This window comes from Chinchilla lanigera, unplaced genomic scaffold (genome assembly GCF_000276665.1).
Source record: "Chinchilla lanigera isolate Chin_1 unplaced genomic scaffold, ChiLan1.0 scaffold00041, whole genome shotgun sequence".
Lineage (NCBI taxonomy): Eukaryota > Metazoa > Chordata > Mammalia > Rodentia > Chinchillidae > Chinchilla > Chinchilla lanigera.
Window position 1 is genome coordinate 18,497,647 of NW_004955442.1, and position 23,862 is coordinate 18,521,508.

The window sequence follows — 23,862 nt, forward strand, 5'->3', positions numbered from 1 at the left end:
CTCCTACCTCTTTTGTCTATAACTCACTATTATTTGTCTATTTGTTTTCCTGAGAAACTATCTTGTAGATAACAATATGTAAGACAATAACCATTGATAATTTCCTACCATTTTGTCTGTAATTTGGTAAGCCCCCCCATTATTGTTATCCTTCTCTTACTCTTTAAAATAAAAAAAAAATATGTGATGATCAGATCAAGGCAATGACATGTCCATCAGCTTAAACTTTTGTCATTTCTTTGCATTAACTGTTCTGTTTTGAAATTGGATTATATGTTTGTTGTTAAGTTGGGAATTTTAAAATAATGACTCCAGTTACTTTGATTTTTATAAGGGTATTCAATTATGTGTTTCATAATGTGATAGTTTGTGTTTCTAAGATGTTCTGCTTTGTCCTAGCTATTAGATTTGTATGTCCATGGTTGATGTGGTATTCTCTTATGATTCTTTTGATATCTGCAGAGTCTGTTGTGATATCTCATTTTATTCCTAATTTTGGTAATGTGTCTTTTCTCTTTTTACCTTCATCAGTGTTGATACCTTCATCAGTGTTGGTAGGGGTTGATAGGGGTTGATAGGGGTTGATAGGGGTTTGTGAATTTTACTGATCCTTGTAAGAAATCTGTTTTTTATTTCTTTAATTTTTATCTATTTTTAGCTTTATTGATTTCTGTTGTTTGCTATTTCCTGACTTCCAGTTGTTCTATTTGCTCTCTTTTTCTAGTTTCTTTAGGTGAGCACTTAGACTAATAGTTTGTGATGTTTCTTCTTTTCCAATGTCAACAGATAATGCTGTGAATTTACCCTTTAGCTGTGTCTCAAATGTTTTGATATATGGTGCTTTCATTTCTCTTCAGTTTGTTGCTTCTATTTACCTCCTTTTAGGTATCTTCTCTGAATCCTGGCTTATTCAGAAGTGTGTTGCTTAAACTTGGCACAGTGGTACACTCTTGTAGTCTCAGCACTCTAAGATGCTAAGCAGGAGGGACTTAAGTCTGAGCCCAGCCTGGGCAACTTAGTGACTTTAGTGAGACTACACCTCAAAATAAAAAAGGGTCTGGGGATGTAGTGAAGTACCAGGGACCTGGGTTCAACCCCCAGTAACAGCCTCCACAAAAAAGAAAAGAAAATGTACCCAACAAATTCTGGCCATTTTCTTGTTATCTTTTATTGATGTGCAGGGATTCTATCATGGTCAGAAAACAACTCTACACATTAAATGTATCTTATTGTTGAAGGATTTTTTTTTGCATGATTAAAATATATATGTTCTATTCTACCCATGTTCTTTTTTTCCAATATTGGTGATTGAACCCGGGGTCTTGGCACTGAGCTACATCCTCAACTCTTTTTTAAAAAAATTATTTTGGGACAAGATCTCACTAAGTTGCTAAATTGTCCAGGCTGAGCTCCAAATTGCAATCCTCCTGCGTCAGCTTCCCAGAGTGCTGAGATTACACATAGTTATCTTCAATCAGTCTTCATTCCCCACCTCACCTGTCCAGCCCTACTACTACTTTAGTAGTTAACCACTAAACTACTTTCTTTTTTTGTTTTTGTTTTTGTTTTTGTTTCCTGAACCAGGAATCGAACTCATGACCTTGCACTTGCCAGGTAGGCACTGTGCTGCTGAGCTAAATCCCCAGCCCCTAAACTATTTTCTTTATATATAGATTAGCTACTCTGCACATTTTATATAAATGCAATGTCAGAGCCTTTGTGCCGAACTTTGACTTTGTGGCTCTGGGTGGTCCCAGGGAAAAACTGTGGAGATTTAGAAAGTAAAGACAAGAGACAAAAGCTGAGGCCAGGTGGAGGCCTCTCTCTGGATGGGAAATGAGGACTACATAATCATGGTAGGGGCATTTATTTATACACTTGGTTTTTTTTGGTTTTTCTCCGGTACTGGGAACCGAACTCACGACCTTGCGCTTGCCAAGCAGGCGCTTTTGCCGCTGAGCTAAATCCCCAGCCCCTATTTATACACTTGGGAGGTTGATGTCATTTCAGCCTCTCTGCCTAGCTACCAGATTGCAAGCTGGAACAGCTTGTTTACATGGCTGGAGGAGCTCCTCCCCATGTTCTGGGACTGGCTTTGTCTTAGCCCCGCATGTGTGATTGATTTCCAGCTTCAGCTGCTCCCAACATGACAGTATATTTTCTAGGTTCACCTGTGCTGCACACTGTATGTCTTGTCCCTTTTCATATAATAATATTCCTTTTATGGCTATACCACATTTTGCTTATCCATGGATAGCTGGGTTGCTTGCATATTTTGGGTACTGTGAGTGATGCTGCTATGGAAATGTGTGGACATATACTATAATTTCTCCTGAGTATATATCTAGATACAGAATTACTGGATTATGTGGTAACTATGTTGTTTAACATTTTGAGAAACTATCAAACTGTTTTCCAAAGCTGCTCCACAATTTTATATTCTGACAAGCAATTTTCTTCAAGGGTCTCAATTTCTCCAAACCCCACTATGCTTGTTATTTTGTTTTTTGGATAATAACCATTCTGATGGGAGCCAAGTTATATGCCATCATGATTTTGATTTGCATTTCCCTTATGACTAGTGATTTTGAGCATCTTTTCATGTGTTTATCCAGAAGATTGAAAATTCCATCAAAAGTATACACAGCAGAATGCACCAATGTGAAGACAGATAGGATTGCAGTTAGTGATCATGAAAAAAAAAAATTTTGTGAAAAATAGCAAGGGACCATGAGAAATCAATCCAACAGCTAGTAGATCATGCAAAGAATAACATAAGATTGATCAGTCAATGAAAAAACAGGAGATAGTACAAATAACATAAAAAGACCTGTTCACAGAAGTCAGAAAACTTCCCAAGCACAGAAAAATAATTTGACATATAATAAGTGAGGCATATAGAACTCCAATTATCCATGATCAAAAAAAAAACTACACCAAGGCATATAATAGTCAAGATTTCAGAAATTCAACACAAGAACAGACTATTAAATACTGTTAGAGAAAAGAAAAAACTTATAAAGGAAAGCTCATCAAAATCAGCAGACTTCTCAAAACAAACCCTCAAGTGAAGGAGAACTTGGAGTGAAGTATCTCAAGCCCTAAAAGAAAACAACCTCCAACCCAGATGGATGTACCCTACAAAACTATCTTTCAAAACTGATGGAGAAATAAGATACTTCTATGACAGAGAACACTTGAAGAAATTCATAAATGCCAAACTGGCACTCCAAGATGTTCTGAAAAACATTCTAGAAAAAGATAACAAGGACCACAACTCCATGAACCCCAACAGAATGAATCCACCAGGCAAGGCAAGCAAGGGCGGGGGAAGGTATAACAGGAAAATAACATGAAAAGGATAAGTACATATCAGTTATAACCATCAAGGTTAATGGCCTCAATTCACCAATCAAAAGAAACAGATTGGCAGAATGGGTCAAGAAGCAAAATACAACAGTATGCTGCATTCAATAGATGATTTTTAAAATTTTCTTGATATGAACATTTTACCAATTGAAATTAAGTATAGAAATTTTTATTTCCTTTTAGCCTCTCCTACTTGTAATATAATTACATTAGATATTTTCTCTACATACATTGAAAATCACTTTAGGCAGTATAATAAATTTTGCTTCAACCATCAAACATAATTTGGAAACCTAAAGAAAAAGAAAGTCTATTGCATTTGCCAATATCTTGCTTATCATATTCTTTCTTTCTTCCTGATTATCTTTGAAGTTTAATTTTTTTATCACTTGCTTTCTGGTTTTGTTTTGGTTTTTGTCTTTGGGTTTTTTTGTTTGTTTTCTTTATTTCTTTCTTTATGTTTTTTTTGAAATAGGATCTCACTATGTAGTTCAGGATGACCTCAAATTTGAGATGATCCTCCTGCCTCAGCCTCCTGAGTGCTGGAATTATAAGGGTACACCACCATGCCCAGCATCTTTTTTGTTTAAGGAACATTTTTTTTAGCCATTCTTCTAAGGTATTTCTGCTGGTGATACATTTGCCTTGTGTTCTTTCACATGAGCATGTATATTGCCCCCTTTCATTCCTACATAGCATATTCAATAGACATAGAATTTTGTGTTGAAATTTTCTTTCTTTCAAAACTTAAAAAACGTGCTACATTCTTCTGATCTCACTATTTCTGATGGAAAATTCTTTGTCATTTGATTAGTTTTTCTCCTTAAGACTGATGTCATTTTTCTCTGGCTGAATTCAATATTTTTATTTGTCATTGGTTTTTGGAAGTTTAATTACAATGTCTTGTTGTGGGTTTCTTTGGGTTCATTATTTTTGAGGTTCACTTAAGTCCTTGAATATTTTCTTCTGATTTTTTTTCCTTTTGTTATATCTAGGAAATTTCCAGCTATTATTTGAGTATTTTTAATCACACCCTCAGCCCCAATGACATTGATGTTACTGCTAGTTTCTTAGTTTCTTGAAAAGAAAGGCTTATGCTAATATTGTTTGGACAATATTTCATACCTATATCTTGCACTCTGAGAAACTACTTTGAAGATAACAATGCACAATGTATTAATTATTTTTACTCTCCTATTATCTCATTTTGAAATTCTGTTTTATTTTTCTCTTTAAAATAAAAAATGGAGATGATGCAGACAGTAGAATTGTCTAATTTTTAAATCAGCCATGATAAAAATGATTTAAGGAGCATTTATGGATATGCTTGAAACAAATTAAAAACTAGAAAGTCTCAAGAAGGAAATAAAAAATAAAAAGAATAGGATAGAAATTGTAGAACACCCAAAATACAATAACTAACATTAATGTTAATGGGTGAACTCAGCAGGAAGAGGAGAGAGGAAAATATTGGTTCATTTGAAGATAGAAAGTAGAATTATCCCATCTTAACAAGAGAGAGAAGATTGGCTGGAGGGAAAATGAAAAAAGCCTCATTGATGTGGTATCACAACTAGAGGTCTAACATCAATGTCGTTGGGGCTGAGGGTGCAGCTCATTACTTGCCTACCTTGCATGAGGCTCTGGGTTTATCTCTAGCAGTACGTACACACACACACACACACACACACACACACACACACACACACAAAACCATGTCATTGGAGCACCAAAAGGAAAGGGAAAAGAGGGTGTCATTTTCGTGTTTCTTATGCTTGAGACCTGGTGAAAACTTTGGATGTATGCGTTTACTTATAGTCTTCATCGAATTTGGAAGTTTTTCAATTAGTGTTTCTCTGAGTATCTTCTTCCACCTTTGCCTCCCTTTTTGGGGACTCTATCTATAGAGTAGTCTGTTTGAGGTCAGCACTATGGGTTTGTTTCTTTTTTCTTCAGTTTCTATTTCATTTGAGATAGTTCCTATTTTTGTGCTTTCAAGTTCATCAATCATGTCTTTTACCAGTCCCAATCTGCTGTTAATCCTATCTATCTTGGTCAGAATTGGAAACTCTCTTTTGTCATGAGAATAGGTAGAAGAAAACATTTTAAAAGTAACAATTTTTATCTTCTAACTGTGGAAGAAGTTTTGGTAATTAAAAAATAAAGATAGAAACCATATAATGAAAACTTTAATAGATTTGAATATTAACTTAAATTTCTATATCCTGAAAAAAATGATTAATAGAATAAGAAACAAATGCCTATTGCTATCTGCCACATATATGGTAGCAAGTTAATGCCTGTAACATGTAAAATGAAGAGAACATTCATGCTCACTATTAACTGTACATAGATAATTCACCCAAGAGGAAGTAAAAGTGACAAATATAAATTAGAAAAAAAGTATCCTCATTATTATTTAAAGAAATCCAAATGAAAATTAGATACCATTCTCTACCTAGGCAAATAACACCCTTCTAAGACTGTGGCAGGTAGAGAACAAAGGGAGTAAAAATGATCCAGATTCAATATATGTGTCAATACTCTGAGCTGAATATAATCACTATGGATTTCAAACATATACTAATAAAGAACTGTTTTTTAAAAAGTATCTAAAGCTAGTGACAGGCTGTGAAAAAGTACAGTCAGATAAGAAGTCTCAATGATACAACCTCCAGGTGTGATCTAGAAAATATACTTCAAGGAATTTTTCCAGAGGAAAACTTTCAAAATACCAAGGTTTACAAATAATAGCATTCATAACAGTACTATTTATAATAGGGGGCTGGGGATTTAGCTCAGTGGCACAGCGCCTGCCTGGCAAGCGAAAGGTCGTGAGTTCAATTCCCGGTACCAGAAAAAAAAAAAAAAAAGAAAAATTATCCCTATGTCTTAGTTACTTTCCTTATTGCTGGGACAAAATACCCAACACCCATAATTTAAGGAGGAGAGGTTTACTTTAACTCGGTTTCAGTCCAGGGTGGGACTTAAATGCAGAAGTGGCATAGTGGAAGGCTCTGCCTCAGAGGAAAGTTGCTCATGTCATTGTTGTCAGGAAGCAGAGAGAGAAGGGAAGAACTGGGGAGGGAGACATATCCTTCCAAGTTATACCCCAAGTGACTGCCTCTTCCAAACAGACACCACCTTCCACCAGCACATTTGCTTCTGAACTTACTGGGATGAATCCACCAATGGGCATAGGACTCCATGATCCAATCATGTCTGAACATGAGGCTTTGAGGGGACAATTTCAGATCTAAACCATACAACCTATAAACCTATGCCATAAGGATGTTTGAGTAATTACCAGAATACAGTCAGGACTCCAATCTGCAGGCTCTGCATGCACAGATTCAGCCAGCCATGGATAGAAAATATTTTTTAAAATGCATCTTTACTGAATATGTATAGACTTTTTCTTGTCATTAGGATCTAAACAATAGAGTAGAACAACTATTTACATAGCATTTATATGTGTTAGGTATTAGGATGATGATGATGATGATGATGATGATGATGATGACAATAGAAAGCTGAATTAGGTAGAAATACATGTAGTCAGATAGGGATGGGACCTGCAGAGAGTCAGTACAGGAAATTAAGACTCATTACAACTGTGGCTGGAGGCACATCTGTGAGAAGCCAGGCCTTAAGATAAAGATGGAACAACCAGGCCTAAGATAAGTGGTAACATGTGGTCTAATAAAGTCTGGACAGACATCAATCACCTCATTGGGTGACCAAGACCCTCAGATCTTGGGAAGATCTTCCAAGGAAGATCATCCCTCCTTGAGAAGTACTTTCCATGTACAGTTGCTACATGACTTGCTTCCTCATTAGATCAATATTACCTAAGCGACTATACTTACAATGTTATTGGCTGATCAAAACTTTAACCCATGTGGTTGTGCACTATAAAACTTCCCCTGGAAAGTAGAGTCCTTGGTAACTCACTTGGAGCCCTGCTTGCCTCTCAGGAGCTGTATCTCTCCCTCTCAATAAATATTTCCTATTCTTAACCTCTTTCATTCCTTAAAATTCATTCTTCAATTTTGGGGAACACGAACTAGGTATATCAGATATCAAGCAGGTTGTGAGTTACAATATTTCCCTTATGTTATTTGGAGGTCCTACAAGTATCCCATGATAAGTATCCGAGATGATTTAAAGTATGTGGGAAGATGCACCTAGGTTGTATGAAATCTTACATCACTTACATAAAAGACATGAGCATCTGTGGATTTTGGTATTCAAGGGGTGGGAATGATGCCCTGGCAATAGTGCTCCATGGATACCCAGGGACAACAGTAATCCCACCACTAACGTCAATTTAATGTCAGTCTTGAACTAGAACCAGCTTTGCACTAACCCCCTCCACAACCCTTTGATATCAAGCTCATTATCATTCCCAAGTTTTGCAACTTCAGAATAAATTGCCCATGTTAACACTCTACCTGTAACTGGCAGAGACAGATTCCATCTCAGGCTTCTGTAGACAACCATAATCTGCTGTATTTTTTTTAACAAAATAGGGAAGTATTTACAGTATGATGCTCAACAACAAAGGAGACCCTAAATAGCTCCATGATTTAAAATGGAAAAGAATATAAAATCGATATAAAATGCACTATGTAGAGAAAGAAGGTGGTGGAGGCTACAGATGTGCTTCAGGCACAAGGGGTGAGAGAAGTAAAGTGTAGGTTCTGGGCCCTGTAGACACCAATGACATTTTATCAGGGAGTTGCCTGGCCTCCCTGGGGCTCCTGGAATGGCTTGGTCTGAGCAGAGACCACTATCCAGTGCAGACTTTTTTTGTCCACCCAGTACTGTGACTCAAATCCAGGGCCTTTGGACTGAGATGTATACTCAGCTCTTTAAAATTTTTAATTTTGAGACAGGATCTTACTAAGTCATTAAGTTGTCCAGGTTTGCTATCCTCCTGCCTCCCTCTCCCGGAGTGCTGGAATTACAGGTGTGTACCCCTATACCCAGCTGTGCTTCAGTCTTTGAATGGGAAAAAAAAAAAAAGTCTATAGGACCCAAGGGTTCTGTCAACTAGACCTCTCCAGCCCAGATCCTCCTATCTGTTGAAGAAGTTAAAGCCATAGTAGTGACTTTAGACGTTGACAAACAAACAGACACTGGCACCCATCCTGAGAGAGGGGGTGGAGGTCAGATGAGCTACAAAGGTCAAAGGAGCTATTGAAGATGTCTCAAGACAGAAGGCCTCTCAAGAATGGCAGCAGAAGCCCTGGGATGGGTCAGTATCAGCACCACCAACCCCTGCAACCCCACAGTCTCTAATGCACAGGTCTTCATCATTAACAGGGAAACTAAGGCCAGGTTACCAGTCCAGAAAGTTGACTGCTTGCAGGGGTGAATCTGTATCCATGTCTGCTCTTGACCACAGAGAATAGCAGCAGGGCCAACAACAGTGAAGCGAGGTGCTACTCAGGCCTCTCCTCACAGATTCAGTGGTACCCATGGCCTCACATCCAGGTCAGTGGTCAGAGACACAGAAAGTCCTGAGCTGTTGCCCTGGAGGCTTTGGCTTGGGTAAGAAAAAGTACTTGAGCTCTGTGCTTAGAGGTTCTGTAAACAGCTGCTGAATGGGAGGGAAACATTCTTAACTGTTTGAAAGCCAAAAGATAGAGAGAGTGTTGTTTTCCACTTCCCTTGAAATGAAATCTGTTATCTAGGAGCTTCCCAAGCCTCAATCCCCAGAATATTGGACACTAAATTTAGACTGTCGTTGGAAGATCAACGGGTCTCCCTGGGGCAGGGTCAGCCAGCAGCTGCTCAAGATAAACTGCTTTTCTGCCAACTCAGGCCTTTCTCTCATACAATTAATGAGATCCTGCGGTACTTCCCTTGGGAAGCCAGAACAATAGCTGTGAATGAGCAGGTGGCCATGGCCAGGCCTGCCTCAAGCCCCTCACCAGAGATCAGCATTCACGTTCCTACATGACTGTCTCTAACACACTCTAACCTTGGTTTGCAGGTCCTGGTCCACTGTGGAATTCTGGCTGTACCAGCTTCCTTCTGACCCGAGGCTGACTCTGAGCCCCATCCCACCCCTAGGATCTTTTATCTCTTTTTCATGTTGCTAGGGATGGAAGACAGTGCTTCACACTTGCTTTACCAATGTTCTACCACTGAGCCACATTGCAGCCCAAAATGCACCTGTGTATTACCAAGAATTTACACCAATGTTTCCTTCTGCTCTGCTGGGAACTTCTTCCCTGAATCCTGCTGAAATGTCACCTCTTTGTTGAGGCCTTTGCCACACTATTCCCTGAAAATATATTAGTTGATGGTTTATTGTCAGTCTCTTAAGCTCCCTGTATTGTGTGCTCTGGCACAGACAGGGCCTGGCACAAAGTAGGTGGTCAGATCTCCAATGAGTGGAAGGATGGCCCTGTCTTCATGCCCCTCTTGGATCTGGACTAGGCCACTTGGAGACCATCCTCAACCTGTGGGCAGGTTTGATGGAGGCAATGTCAGCCCTGCTGTCCTCCCAGGCCTCTCTGTACTGGTCCTCGCTCTACTGCAAGTGGGTATCTTGACCACACATGCAGCCTGAAATTCCACAACAGATCCTGGAGATACTGTGAGGCTGTTGTCAAAGAGACAGAAGCTCACCTGAGGCACTTCAGGGTGCCATGAATGGGCCCAAAGTGGTTGAGAGAGGGAAGGCAGATAGGCAGACAAAGGGAGAGAGCCTTGTGCAGGTTGTACCCCAGGGTGGAGACAGGATGATCTGAGAAGGCTGAGGCAGTTGACCCTGGAAGATGGTGGTATAGAATGTGGAGGGAAGGCTGGGAAAGGTCCCTGGACTGAAGCCAAGGGGAAGCAGAATTAACACGTGGATCCCTGTGGTAGATGGGTGAGGGGACTTGCAGGAGGACCTATAGAAGAGGAGTGATCTACAAGTCTGCAGCAGGAGAAAGACCTCCAGTGATACAATGGCTAGGAGGAGGCCCTCCACTCTGTAGGGAAAGGGCAGCTGCAGGCAAGCAAGGACTCTAAAAACTTCCCTGTACCCCAGGGCCAGCAAACTGGCCTTCAGCACCTTCCCATGCTAGAAGAATCAGGCACTGGCCTTACCTCATTTATCCCCTCAGAGCCATCTCCAACAGGGAGAAGGAATCTGGGGCCTAGAAGGGGGAGATGATCAGTCATGTCAGTGACTGGCCTCACCAAAGCCACTTACTCTGTGGAGAGCCTGAGCACTTTGAGCCAGAGGGAAAAATACACTCAGCAGCCTCAGTGTAGGGCTGGGAGTCCAGACTTAGCTGGAAACAAAGAGGCCATCAGGGGATGGGGAGGAGACTGCTGGAAAAGGGCTGGCGCCCCATGGGGCCAGGACCTAGTGCCCCCACCTGAGCCTTAGGGGGCCTGCAGCATACACCCCAGTGGACCTTTCAAGAAATGGCTGGGCTATTGTGCAGAAGAATGCCCGGAAATCCCTCCTCCAGCAAGGATGGGGGCTCTTCCTCCAGGTCAGGAAACTCCAAGTTGGCTTCCGGAGGGTGGCCTGGGGGCTGGGGTGGCAGGCACCAAACACTACTGGTGGGAGGGCTGTACCCAGCCCCTAGGTCCCTTTGTGTCTGCTGTCTGAGAAGCAAAGCAGGCTGCCTAGCTGGGGCCACTGCAGCCAGTGGGAACAGAGCCTATGAACTCTGAGGACTTTCATAAGTGGTGCTGACTAACCTGGGCTTCAAAAGATGGGGGATAAGCAGCACTACAGGAAGAGGAGCAGCAGGCCAAGCAGAGGGGTCTGGAAAGCCCCCACGCAGGGGCAGAGTAGGCATTGCCTGGATAAGGCCCCTGTACCACCTACTTTGTATCAGGGCCTGACCTCCAAGGAGGCAGCAGGTCATCTGGAGGAGGATGGGATCCTGAGCCTGATGCCTACGGGCTTGCCATCTCTGCCTGGCATGGCTCCTCCAGAGTGCTGAAGCTCAGGGAGCACTGGGGAGGGAGAGTGCAAGGAATAAACCTGGCTTGATCTCCAGGACGGGCTTTCTGGATAAAGGCCTAGCGTACCTTACTTCAACTGAGCGGAAGGACTTCAACAGCCTCTCCAGGCAGGCCTCTGCAGGCTGGTATTAAGGTGAGGTTGGCTCCTGCAGCGATGTAGGGTGGAGGGGGCAGTTCAGCCCGGGGGTTTTGAGCTCCGAAAGTGCGGGGGCCAGGACAAGCCATAGGTAGCTCGAGGAGTGAGCCTTGCCCCCAAGGCCAGTCCAGAACCTCTCGAGCTGTGACTAGGACAAGGGGGGTTGGGGTCTGCGGCCACTGGGTGCGGTCCCTGAGCCCTCAGCTATCCACACGCCCTGTTCTTTCTCTAACTTCAGATGCCGGGGAGCTTGCGATTGGCTGTAGGCAATGGCTCGTGCAAGGATTGGCTGCTGGAGTCCCGAGGGTGGGTCCAGAGGTGGCAGATCCGCCCCCGGAGACTTCAAATGGGGAACCTCCAAGAGGTACTAACAGACCCGAGGTGGTGCTGCAGACCCGCGAGGCAAGCGGACGGCAGGCGGAGATCCGGCAGCTCGGGCTAAAAGGGAGTAGCGCTCACGCGGGGCGCCGAGCCAACCAAAGCGCCGCCGCCGTGCGCAGGGCGGTCCCGGGACCATCCGGCGCACATCTCGCCTTCAGCCATGGGGTCCGCATCGTTGGAAATCTTGGGTCTAGTACTGTGTCTGCTGGGCTGGTTGGGCCTGATCCTGGCATGCGGGCTGCCCATGTGGCAGGTGACTGCTTTCCTGGACCACAACATCGTGACGGCACAGATCACCTGGAAGGGGCTGTGGATGACTTGCGTGGTGCAGAGCACCGGGCACATGCAGTGCAAGGTGTATGAGTCTGTGCTGGCGCTGAGCTCTGAGGTGCAAGCGGCACGGGCGCTTACGGTGGGCGCCGCGCTGCTGGCGCTGATCGCGCTCTTCGTGACCCTGGCTGGCGCGCAGTGCACCACCTGCGTGGCCGCGGGTCCCGCGAAGGCGCGCGTGGCTCTCACTGGCGGTGCGTTATACGTGTTCTGTGGGCTGCTGGCACTCGTGCCAATCTGCTGGTTCGCTAACATTGTTGTCCGTGAGTTCTACGACCCTTCGGTTCCCCTGTCGCAGAAGTACGAGCTGGGCGCAGCGCTGTACATCGGGTGGGTGGCCTCTGCGCTGCTCATGTGCGGTGGCGGCCTCGTATGCTGCGGCGCCTGGGGCTGCGCCGGCCGCCCGGACCTCAGCTTTCCAGTCAAGTACTCAGCGCCCCGGCGACCCACAGCCAGTGGTGATTACGACAAGAAGAACTATGTCTGATGGCGCGGGGTATGGCGGGGCCCCTTCTGGCAGCAAAGCCCGCGAACTGGAGGAGCGAGCAACCGGGGAAGCTGCGCGGGGACGGCAGGGTCGCACCCCGCACAAGCTTCACGGAATGTTGGGATTCCGTGCACCGATCCCACTGACCCGCAGCCTCAGTCCGTCCTCTCTGATTGCCACCATCCAGGCCCTGGCCTGCGCTCTGCCCTGAATAGATGACAAGCACTTGTGAGGACTTACAGGTTTCCTTTGTGGGCAGCACTGACCATGACGGGAGTGGAACTCTCGAACTCCATCCACTGCAGATGCCAATTCTTTTCTCGACCCGAGGGGGAGGAGTCTTGGATGCTGCCTTTCTTACCCGTGCTCCTATAGACTCGGAGGGCAGATGAAGACCCTAGGGTCCCCAGGCCGGAAGGATGTGTATAAAGAGCCTTTTCTTTTTCAGCGAGGGCCTAAGCCCAAAGGACCAAGTGACTTCACTTGGACCTGTGTGTCGCCTCAGCAGCCCCCCAGGTGAGGCTCGTGGACACCAGAGCCTGAGTGGGGCTGGGCCACTGCCCTCCTCCAGGCTTGGGGGAGGGATTGGGGAGGTAAAGAATTTGCTTAGTAAATAGCTTGAACACTCCCACCTGTGTCCTGTCCTCTGTCCAGTCACCCCTATGCCTAGCACCCCATTCACCCACCCACCCACCAGTTCCTTCCCAAAGGTTTCTGTAGAGATCTCAGGGATGGTAGCGCCTGGACACCACGAACTTTTTCTGCCTTCCCTGCCACCTGGTCACCTTCCCATCAGACTTGAAGACACAGCTCACTGCAATCCAGGAAAGTGGGAAGAGTCCCACGCTGTTCCATGGGGGAGAGGGGAGGCAGTCCCCAGCAGAGGACCAGGCTGGGCACCCATGGACCTGCCACTAAAGACTTGGTTTTGCTTTTTTGTTGTTGTTGTTTTGTTTTTTTGGTACTGGGAATTGAACTTGCAACCTCATGCTTGCCAGGCAGATGCTGTGCCGCTGAGCTAAATCCCCAGCCTCCACTAGGGACTTGGGAAGAGGGAGGGCTGAGTGTGGGTGGATAACCAGGCTCCTGGTTTCTTCCAGGAAAGACCCACTCCCTTACATACACCACAGGGTGATGTTTCCACCTGCCCTCTAGGGCTTGCTTAGCTCTGAGTACTATACCATCTGTACAAAGCCAGAGGCCCTCAACAGTGGATAGGAAGGACTGAATCCAGGATGTGGGCTGGTTCTAGCAGGGCTTGCTGCAGGTCAAGTGTTGCCATGGGGAGGGGCCCGTTGCCCAGAGTGCCTGGGCTTGACTCCAGCCTCTTGTGCTGGCTCCTCTACCAGTCACAGCATGGCTCCAGGGTCTGTGCTCATCCTAGACTTGTGCCAGGCATCTGCACCTCTGTGGTGGCCCTCCTGGAAGCACCCTAAGTGACTTAACTACTGGGGGCCAGGAAAGTAGAATCCAGTAGGGGGCAGCTCCCAGGATGGCACAGCTATTTGTTATAGTCACTGAGCTCACTGTTTCCAGCTCTATTCTAGACACTGTGCATTTTTTCCTTTTGCCCAAAGGCCAGCAGCAGCAGAGAACAGTAGATGGGGATGGAGACTGCAAGGTGCTCCAAGTCAGCCAGCAGGAAGGTGTGGCATCTGCCCCAAGCCCTGGCCTTGAGGATCTGTTCAGAAACACCTGGGCCATATCCAGTGGCACAGTCTCCCAAGCCTGGCCAAGTTTCTCCTCATGGGGAAGAATTCTCGGGATATAGGTTCATGCCAAATTTGCAAACCCATTGGGGAGCCAGCAGTTGGGACTTCCAAGGGGGCTAAACCCTCCAATGGTGTGAAGCTCAACAATGGGATAAGCTACAGAGAGGTCCTCAGCAGGGCCTGACCTGCAGCCCCACCTCAGCCTGTACAGTGGGGACTAAGAACAGCCCCAGCCTAGGTCATGTGATCCTGGAGTCATGACCTAGGTGGGACGAGAAAAAAAGATCCTGATACATCCGGGGCTGGGTAGTGCAGGGGCCAAGATGTGTAGCCTGGAGCTGCCCCAGGGGCTCATCCTACACAGTTCCTTTCCAGGAGTACTCTCTGCATTCCAGGTGGTTACACAGCTTAAAGCTTTTCCAAATGGCCAGAGTGGGTACCTGAGAGCCCCGAAGGGCAGGCTACCATCCACCTGACTCATGCTGGGAAGGGCAGGGGCTAACTCCAACTGGTAACTACTGGCACCACAGAGGTTGGGGGTGAGGAGCCAGCCTCTAGCACAGCCCAGCCCCACTGTGCCCACTGCCCACAGCCCCACCTAGTGTGGCCTCACTTCCCAACCACTCTTTGTAGACTTTTCCCACTAATTTAAACCTGTCAAATCACTCTTGACTTCAAGGACTGTACCCAATAATGCCTCCCCCAGCAATCCAAGTGCTTCACAGGTAGATCTTTCCTCCAACCTACCTGCTTCCCCAGCACCTGTGTTCCCAGGAAGTGGCCACAGAAGGCTCACAGGAACAGCTCATGTGGGAGGGCAGGAAACATGGGAACCACACTCTTCTCACCTGCTAACTCCTCCACACTAATGGTGCTCAGGGGACATCTGGGAGGGGTGGGGCAGCTGACCTCGAGGCTCCCCTGACTGGACAGTTCTCGATGTTCTGAGCCTGTGGAGGCTGCTGAGGTCTCAACCACGTTGGATCTTCTGTGACAAGAGTGTGGGTGATGCCAATGGCAAGGCCTGGTGGACAAAGTGCCTCCCATCCAGGACCTACTCAGCCAGCTGGGCTCTTGCTTTTAAGGCCAGCTGGACAGGAAGACATAATGGGCAGGTAGACAGAACAGGTCCCATGTGGCATTGCTGGGCAGTGGTTGGTGGACGGACTGTGAAGAGAACTGGGTGCTGAAGGGTCTGGCCTCTACCTACTGCCACTGGGAGGTCACATCCCTGTGCTTCTTGTTCAGCATGGAGAATGCTGGGAGCATAGGACCACAGCGCCCCTGGACCCAAGGAAGTCTCAGGCTATATCTAAGCAGTGGGCTTAAGACCAGAGGCATGAAGGAGAACAGGACATAAAAGAAGCATTTTATTCTATTAAAACCACCGTTGCTGCATTTGAAATTGTCCATAATTTACAATCTAAATAAAAGCCAGGTAATATAAATAAGGAGAAGGAAATCATTTCTGAAGAAATCAAATTCTGAAAAAGAAAAAAAAAGTAAGTTGCAAACAATTCTGTTATCTCCCCAAATGTAACAAACTGCACAGGCCTTCTTCTGAGCAACCTCAAAACTGGGGGTGGGGGTGAGTGCAGAGGAGGAGGGTCATCCCAGATCCACTGAGTCACCCATTGTCTTCACTGCATGCTCAGCCCAGGTCCAAGTTGTCAGTGGAGTGACAGCCTTGGATATGCTCATGGCCTCTAGCATCTCTTCATCTGTAGCTCCCTGACCAAGTGTACGTCCCGCCTGGGGCAGCCTCATGTTGGTCTCATACAGGCTTCTCCCCTTGTCTGGTCAGTCTTCCCCTCTGTCTCCCAGGCCTTTATGCCATTCTGGTACCAGTCCCCTCTAGATTCCAGCTCACCACGGATGGGGAACAGGGACTGAGGGAAGCCCCTAGGTCAGCGCCTTGGCAGAGCCATCTGCCGAGGAAACAGCCTCCAGCCTAGGGCTCAGGGAGAGGCAGCACTGGGTGTGGTGTCCACTCTGGAAGCCCTGGGGTGAGACTGCCACACAGACAAAGGGCAGGATCCCTTCTACCATTTCCCAAGGGACATATGTGGGGTAGTAGAAAGGGCCTTGTTGAGGAGGCGTCCTGGGTCACAGTGTCTGTCAGTAGCTTGCAATAGGCCTCTCGGCATAGCTGTGCACTGCTGAGGGCTCACAAAGAATTGACACTTTATAATTTGTAGCCAAGCAGCTGCCAACAACTTTGCTTTCTCAAGGGTCTCACATACAAAAGCTCTGGTAGCTGACTCTCACATACAAAAGCCCTGATAGGGCTCCAGCCTGGGGCCTGACATGAAGACTGTGGGGGCAGAAGGCTCTAGGTGGCCTCTGAGGGCAGCACCAAGGACTCTGCATGTCACATGCGTTGCACACACAATGCCCAGCCCTGCAGTGTAGTCAGAGGAGGGTGAATGCCAAGTTTAACTGAAAGGATCAAAGGGGCTTAATGAAATTAGCTTCCTCAAAAATGCCCCATTGTGGCCCTGCTGGCAGCCTGAGGACAGACATTCTTGGGAAAAATGTGTTGGCTCCAAATCTCAAGAATCCAGCTCTGATTTGAAACCCAAGTAAAAGTCTCCACTGAGGGAGGGCCAAAGCCAGAATGAGGGCAGGCCTGTGATAAGGCAGCTGGCCTACCATCCCAAGGACCCCCATCCCCACCAGCTTACCCTCAGGACAGCAGGGAGACGAGAGCATCAAGGAACTTGCTCCGATCCTCAGTTTTCAGCTCAATTACTGAAGTAATGAAAGAAAAACATCTTCTGAGAAGGGAGTGAGAAAAACAAGCAGAGCACATATACTCCTTCTTCCCGACATTCTCAGGGGGAGCAACTCTCTGCTACATTCCATACTGGGCAGGAGCTTCCCCAGCCTGGGATATTCTAGATGACTTGGATTCATCTCTGCATCTGCTGGCTGCACTGGTGGAGAAGCCAGAGCTGTGACCTACCAGGAAGACGCCCTGGGCAGCCAGCGACCAGCAATAACAGCCAACAGAGGGCTGATGTAACAGCTTGGAACAGTACAGACTCTCTGTAGAGAGTCAGGCTGTCCCACAGTGCCCAGCAGATGCCTGTCCCCAGAGGGTGTGAGAGGCCCAAGGTGGGGCAGGAGTCCACTTTAGCCTGCTCTGTCCACTATCACAGCTTCAGTGTGGAAGGGACCTGCATCTTGAAAAGCTATCAGGCTCAGCCAAGCACGTGAACCTTCATTAGAGCAAAACCAGGCCCTGGAACAGAACTGGCTTATCTTGACAATGGTCCGTGGCCAGGTCCATCCAAGGAGGTACTAGCCACGGCTCACTCCATACTCCTCATCCAGGGCTCTCTAGGCCTTGGCAGAAACAGCACAACTCCCAGCCCCAAATCCTCCCTTGTAGAATGGAGGTGGGACACTCTGCAGGCCAGCTGTAGTCAATCTCTCCTACCTCATGGGGATGAAAGAGAAAGCAGGGGCTGTTGCTCGGAGGGACCAATACCACACAGCCCTGCAGTGTAACTGCTCTGGCACAAGGAAGCAGGCCCTGAGACAGCCAAGGCAACCTGAACACAGACTGGGTCTCCCAGGACAGAGAATCAGGAGGTACTGATGTAAGAGAAGGTCCTTTCTGAGAAATGCAGATAAAATACTGAGGGGTGTTATAGGTTCAACTGTGCCACCCAAATTCCCATGCTGAAATTCTGACTTTCACCCTCTCAGAATGTGACCATATTTGGAAAGAGGGCCTTCAAAGAGATGAACAAAGTAAAACGAGACCTTCAGGGTGGCTCCCAATCCTGTGTGCCTGGTGTTCTTCTAAGAGGATCAGGATATAGGTACCAAAGAGGGAGGACTAAGTGAAGTTACAGGAAGACTACAGCCATCTAGCCAAGGTGAGAGGCTGTGCAAGGAAGCAATCTGGCTGACATCCTGTTCTCAGGGACCCAGCCTCTAGGGCTGTGAGAAAACAACCTGTGTAAACCACTCAGTCTAGTGCTCTGCAGCCCTACCACACTAGAGTGAGAGGAGTGGTGATCTGTTTTACTTTAAAATGTTAAGAATAAAAGACAAACACAGCTAAACATGGACCATCTTCTAGGTTGGCATCTGGGGAAGCTACTGCCAGTCTGTACCCTCTCATTCACATGTATGGGGCTCACCCAGTGCATTAAGAAGGGCCGGGGTCAAGTCCTCATATTGGGATCATGCTGTGGCCTCAGGTAGGACTTTCTGCAATGACACAGGCTCTAGCCTGAGACATGGTGGCATGTTCAGGTTGCTACAGCCCTGCTGTTTCCTTGCCCACTCCAGGGCACTGATGACACGACCCTGAGTGGTGAGGCTGGGCCTGGAAGGTGCCTACAGCCAGTCCCCTGATCATTTTGTAGGCTGTAAGGCCACACCTAGAGCTCCCTGAGCCTCTGGGAGCAGCTTTGCCTGGCCTGGTTCTAGGAGAACAAGAGGGCTGCTGGCCAGGCTAGGCTAATCAATGCCAGCTTGCCTAGTTCCTAGGCCATCACTGACCTTGAAAGATGGCAAAAGCGTGGCCAAACACCTGGGACTCTCACCTGAGAGGTCAAAGTGGTTGTGCAGTGTCCGGGAGTTAGTGCTTTCTGCCGCCTTCTCAAACGCTCGTCCAAAAAAGCTGCAGACACAGGACAGACATTTCAGAGGCCAGGCCACCTCCAAGGGGCCCTTCCTTCCCCCTGACAGTGGAGGCCAAACATCCTTCAACTCAGGCACAGGGCTGATAGGCCAACGTGCAGATAGCCCCAAAACCTTCCCATCCCTGCCATTCCTGGGTAAGTGGAAGCTGCTCACTTCTTTCTGTCTGAGCTGTCGGTCTCTGGGGGAATGCCCACCATGGTCACTGTGCCCTGCTCCACACTCAGGGGGGCAGCCATCACCAGAGGCAGCAGCTTGCAGCGTCGGTTCTTTGTCTACAGAGATAAGGCACCCTCAGTTACAACACAGCCACATCCAGCTCCATGGGTAGCGTACACCATCTAGCACCCAGGCTCCCCAACTGTTCTGGGCCACTCCCCCAAATCCTCCAGGGACTGCCCGTCACCAGAGGAGACGCTAGAGTCCCCATGTGGTGCTCTGGAACCAGATTCCTATTATCTGCCAGCCTCACCCCAATGTACCTTGGCTGTTCCCCATCACCTCCTTCAGGTCCTCCTGCAGCTGTCACCTCCTCCAGGAGCTGTACCTATCCCATTTCTTTCTCTAAAACTGCAGGCCCTCACTCTTCATGTGGTCTGCTCACCTGCACGTGCATTCCCTCAGGATGGAGACTGGGTGCTTTCCTCACTACTCAGCCCACAGCTCCCACACCCTTTAACCTATGTGACTAAAACTCCCGATTTGTGTGGACTGAGAAGTGAACTGGAGGGTAGATTACCCTGCCAAACGGTCTAACAGGTAGTAGTTACTCACTCAGTGTCTTATTGAATGAATCCTGTGAAGTGGCTATTTTTTTACCCATTTTGTGGAACAGGAAATGAGACTCAGAAATTAGATAATTCACCTCACATCACACAACTGATAAATGAGGGGGCTGAGATTTGAACTAAGCCTAGAAGACTTCAAAGCTTAGGTCTGACCTCTAGTTCATCTTCTGACATTACAGTGACCCCTTTGTAGTCACTGAAGATTGGTTCCAGGACCTCCATGGATACTACAGCCCTAGGAGGCTCAAGTCTCCTACATAAAATGGTACAGTATTTGCACAGACCCCCTACTAAATACCAGCTGAGTTTAGGACTGTGTTCCAAGCCAAGGCATGTTAGAACATATAAAAGATAAACTCACACGTAGAAAGTTAACCTAGTAGACAAACTTGCTAGAAAGCAAGTCAGTATTACAACCAACTCCATCTTTTCTTGCTCTGCCATCTCTGAACATAAGCCCTAGCCCCACTACTCTGTGTAGACCTCTTTCTACTTTTTTGAGCCACTTGGATAGCAAATGATGTAGTCAGAACTTGTGGGAAACCAGAGGCTCCTAGAGATCAGGTGAGGAAAATACAGCTCAGAAAACACAAGGGATATTCCCAGCCCCTGCTGCTGGGGAATAGCGATGGGCTATAGGGCTCTGTCTTAACACCTGGTTCAGAGCACTCACCAAGCATCTGCCCTCCTGCACACATGCCCCACCCGCCTGGCTCCTCACCGAACACACAAAGGACTTGAGCAGATGTCTGCTGAGCAGGCTCAAGGATACTGGCTTGGAGAACAGCACAACATCTGGAGTGCCCTGGGACAGGGATACAAAATGTCAGAAGAGGTCACTAATAGGCGTGGCTTGGTGTGAAGGCATCAGGGGAAGCCTGACCTCCATGAGGGAGCAGTAGAGGAAAGGCCCCTGGGAGATAACAAGGTTGGTGCAGAGGCAGCTGGCAATGGTCTGCTGGGTGGCTTGTAGTTTCTTTTTGGCGAGTTCCAGGCCCATGTATAGCTTGTCCAGGTTATTCCTGTAACGGCAGACATTCACCTTAGACACTACTTGTCAGGAACTCTTGGTAAAATACAAATAGATCACTTGGTTCCTGGTTCAGGAAGAGATTTGGGAGTAAGAGTTTATCTTCTCTCCCCTTGAATTCCCTTTCATATGAAAGGAAGGAATAAAAATAAGTATAAACCCAGAGTGATAAAAATGAGAGGTGGGAAAGGGTGCTGGCATCAGAAGATGAGACTGAAGATCCTGCAAAGGTCACAGGAAGGTGCCTGGGGGGCTCTGACAGAGGGGAGGCCTGGGCAGGGGGTGGGGGAGCATGGGGGACTTCTCCATCCAACAGATAGATGTTTATTCTTCCCCTCCAAAAGGGCAGGCTCCCCTCTGAACACATGAAAGAACCTTCTAGTCGGGTCTTCAAGCACAGCTTCTATGCCCAGCAGTTAAGAGTGCCAATATATCATAATTGGCAGCCTATTTGCCAGTATGAAGTGATGCTTTGACCAGCAGGTTGTGCCCAGATACCCAGAGCTCGGCCAAGATTCCACAGTCCCTTCCTGAAAATGAAAGACACAGACTATTCAGGAAACACCTGTAGCCTAAAAAATGATCCTGGGAGAAAACATAATTTAGAAAATAAAAAACTTGAAATCTACTATCTTCAGAGATTTGGGCACCTATTACATTCCTAAATCAAGAACAGGATTCTACAAAAAAGGAACCATCAGAAACTAGAAAGTGTAGGTGGAAATTAAAATAACTGCAAAAAAATAAAATATTCACTCAAAACCTAGAGGATAAAATCAAGAAAACTCTCCTTAAAGTCTACAACAAAACAAAGCCATGGAAAATGAAAGGCAAAAATGTAAGACAGAATATCATTCCAGGAAGTCCAGAAAGCAAGATTAAAAAACTGTGTGTGTGTGTGTGTGTGTGTGTGTGTGTGTAGGGAAATATTTAGTAAAGAAATAGTGAAAAAAAGCACTCCTGCAGCTGCAAGACCTGGGTCTACAGGTTGAAAAGGTCATTTGAGAACGCAGTGAAATGCATGGAACAGGATGTACCTATGCAAAGCACTAAAAAATTATCGAATACTGAAAAACACAAAGGAGATCCTGAAAACTTCTGGAGGTAGGGTTGGGATGGGGCATTTACAAAGAAACAAGACTTAAAATAGCCCAGACTTATTATTCACATGACAGCACTAGCTGCTCAAAGATGGGGGCACAATGGAATCCACAGTCTCCAGAAGTCCCCTTCTATCTGGAGTTCTATATGAGCTCAATCAGAAATCAGATGAGGATAGAAAAATGGTATTGTCAGATACAGAACTCAGAAAGTTTGCTTTACGTTCACCCTTTCTTTGAAAATCAGTCCAGCGTTGTATTCTAGTAAAATGATGGAGTGAATGAAACAAAGACAAGGAATGCTAAGAACCGATGGCTCTAAGTATAGAGATGCAGACAAGGGACTTCTATGGTGACAATGGGTAGGCAGCCTAAACAGCCAGGTTAGGGTGGGCCTGAGCTACATCTCCAGACTCCAAAACATAAGCAGGTGGGAAAAGACCACCAACCAGCTACAAGGTTATTATATTGTCAGCATCAGTGTGCAAGTAAATAGAGGTGGTAAGTCATAAAAAGGCACTGGAGAATAGTGGCCAAAACTGAGAGAAGCAGGTGAGTCGTGGCCCAAGGCAATGTGCAAGCAACCAAAGCAAACTGCAAGGGGCCATGCTTAGGGTATAAGGGGCCAGAGAAGTCTACCCCTTAGAAGTCCCTCCTGATCCACCAGAATCTGTATTTCTGTATTAGGCCTCTCACTGAGGACAAACTGCTGAGAATGAAGTAACAATTAAGCAAGGATGAAACAATAAAAAAAAGCAAGGAGAAAGTAGAGACAAAAATGTATTAGGGTTGTCCTGGAGGTACTAGTCAGGACAACTAGACAAGAAAACGAAATAAAAGGAATTCACATTGAAAAAGAAGAAGTAAAACTACATTTCAGATGATATGATCTTACATACAGAACAGCTTAAGGAATCCATTTTTAAAAACTACTAGAACTAGGGCTGGGGTGCAGCTCAGTGGTTAGAGCAAAATGTTATTGTTGTTGCAGGCTCTGGGTTTCATCCCTAGCCCTGAGAGAAAAAAATCTAATAGAACCAATAAATGAGTTCTGGAATATTGCAGAATATAAGATCAACATACAACAAGAAGTTATTTTCCACACAATAGAAATGAGCAAATCAAGAATGAAGTTAAGAAAATAAGTCCAGTCAGGCACAGTGGCACATCCCTGTAATCCCAGCTGCTCAGGGAGCTGATGTAGGAGGATCAGAACTTGAGGCCAGCTAGGCAACTTAGTGAAACCCTGTCTAAAGACTTAAGAGGAAAAAAAAAAATGAGTATGTAGCCTTTTTAGCGATACAGTGCTGGCATAGACCTTGTACTGAATTGCCAGTACTGAAAAAAAGGGAAAGTCCAAATATTTGGAAGTAAGTTTAACAAAAGTACAAAGTTTATATTTTTAAGATGGTAATGCTCTCTAAATTAATTCATAGATTCTACACAGAAATTGACTTCTTTGCAGGAATTAACAAGCTCATAATTTATTTGGAAATTCAAGTCATTTAGAATATTTATGTAGAAATTTATCATTTCTTTAAACTCATTATTTCTTTAAATTTATTTGGAAATTCAAGTCACCAAAATTATTTGAAAAAGAAAAAAACGGGACAACTCATATTTTCCAGTTACAAAACTTGCAACAAACCTACAGTAACCAAAACAATGTGATACTGACATAAAGATAGACATATAGGTGGATGGAAGAAAATTGCAGTCTGGAAATAATGCTTTGTATTTATAGTCAACTGATAGTCAATGTAGATTGGGGAGACAAATAGTTTTCTCAACAAATGGTTCTAGGACAAGTAGATATGCAAACACAAAAGAATTAAAATGGAATGGGGCTGGGGATTTAGCTCAGCGGCACAGCGCCTGCCTGGCAAG

At 46.0% G+C, this 23,862-nt stretch overlaps 2 protein-coding genes and 1 long non-coding RNA gene across 4 annotated transcripts in view; 2 read left to right on the plus strand and 1 right to left on the minus strand.

Moving 5' to 3' along the window:
• LOC106149319 overlaps positions 1–11,679 on the plus strand; it is a 35,075-nt gene extending 23,396 nt beyond the window's left edge. For both annotated transcript variants that reach the window (XR_001235418.1, XR_001235419.1), the window contains one exon: positions 9,371–11,679. This is a non-coding gene — a long non-coding RNA (uncharacterized LOC106149319). The remainder of the gene's footprint in view (positions 1–9,370) is intronic.
• A 175-nt stretch (positions 11,680–11,854) lies between these two features.
• Cldn5 (claudin 5) lies at positions 11,855–13,621 on the plus strand. The gene has a single exon (XM_005391775.2). It carries the CDS (start codon positions 12,030–12,032, stop codon positions 12,684–12,686), a length of 657 nt encoding a protein of 218 aa, XP_005391832.1. The 5' UTR covers positions 11,855–12,029; the 3' UTR covers positions 12,687–13,621.
• A 2,130-nt stretch (positions 13,622–15,751) lies between these two features.
• Cdc45 (cell division cycle 45) overlaps positions 15,752–23,862 on the minus strand; it is a gene marked incomplete in the record, with an annotated part of 34,920 nt that continues 26,809 nt past the window's right edge. The window contains 6 exon segments of the mRNA XM_013517954.1: positions 15,752–15,882; positions 17,083–17,149; positions 18,961–19,037; positions 19,214–19,332; positions 20,567–20,650; positions 20,729–20,867. Of these exon segments, the coding sequence (XP_013373408.1) occupies positions 17,085–17,149; positions 18,961–19,037; positions 19,214–19,332; positions 20,567–20,650; positions 20,729–20,867 (484 nt within the window).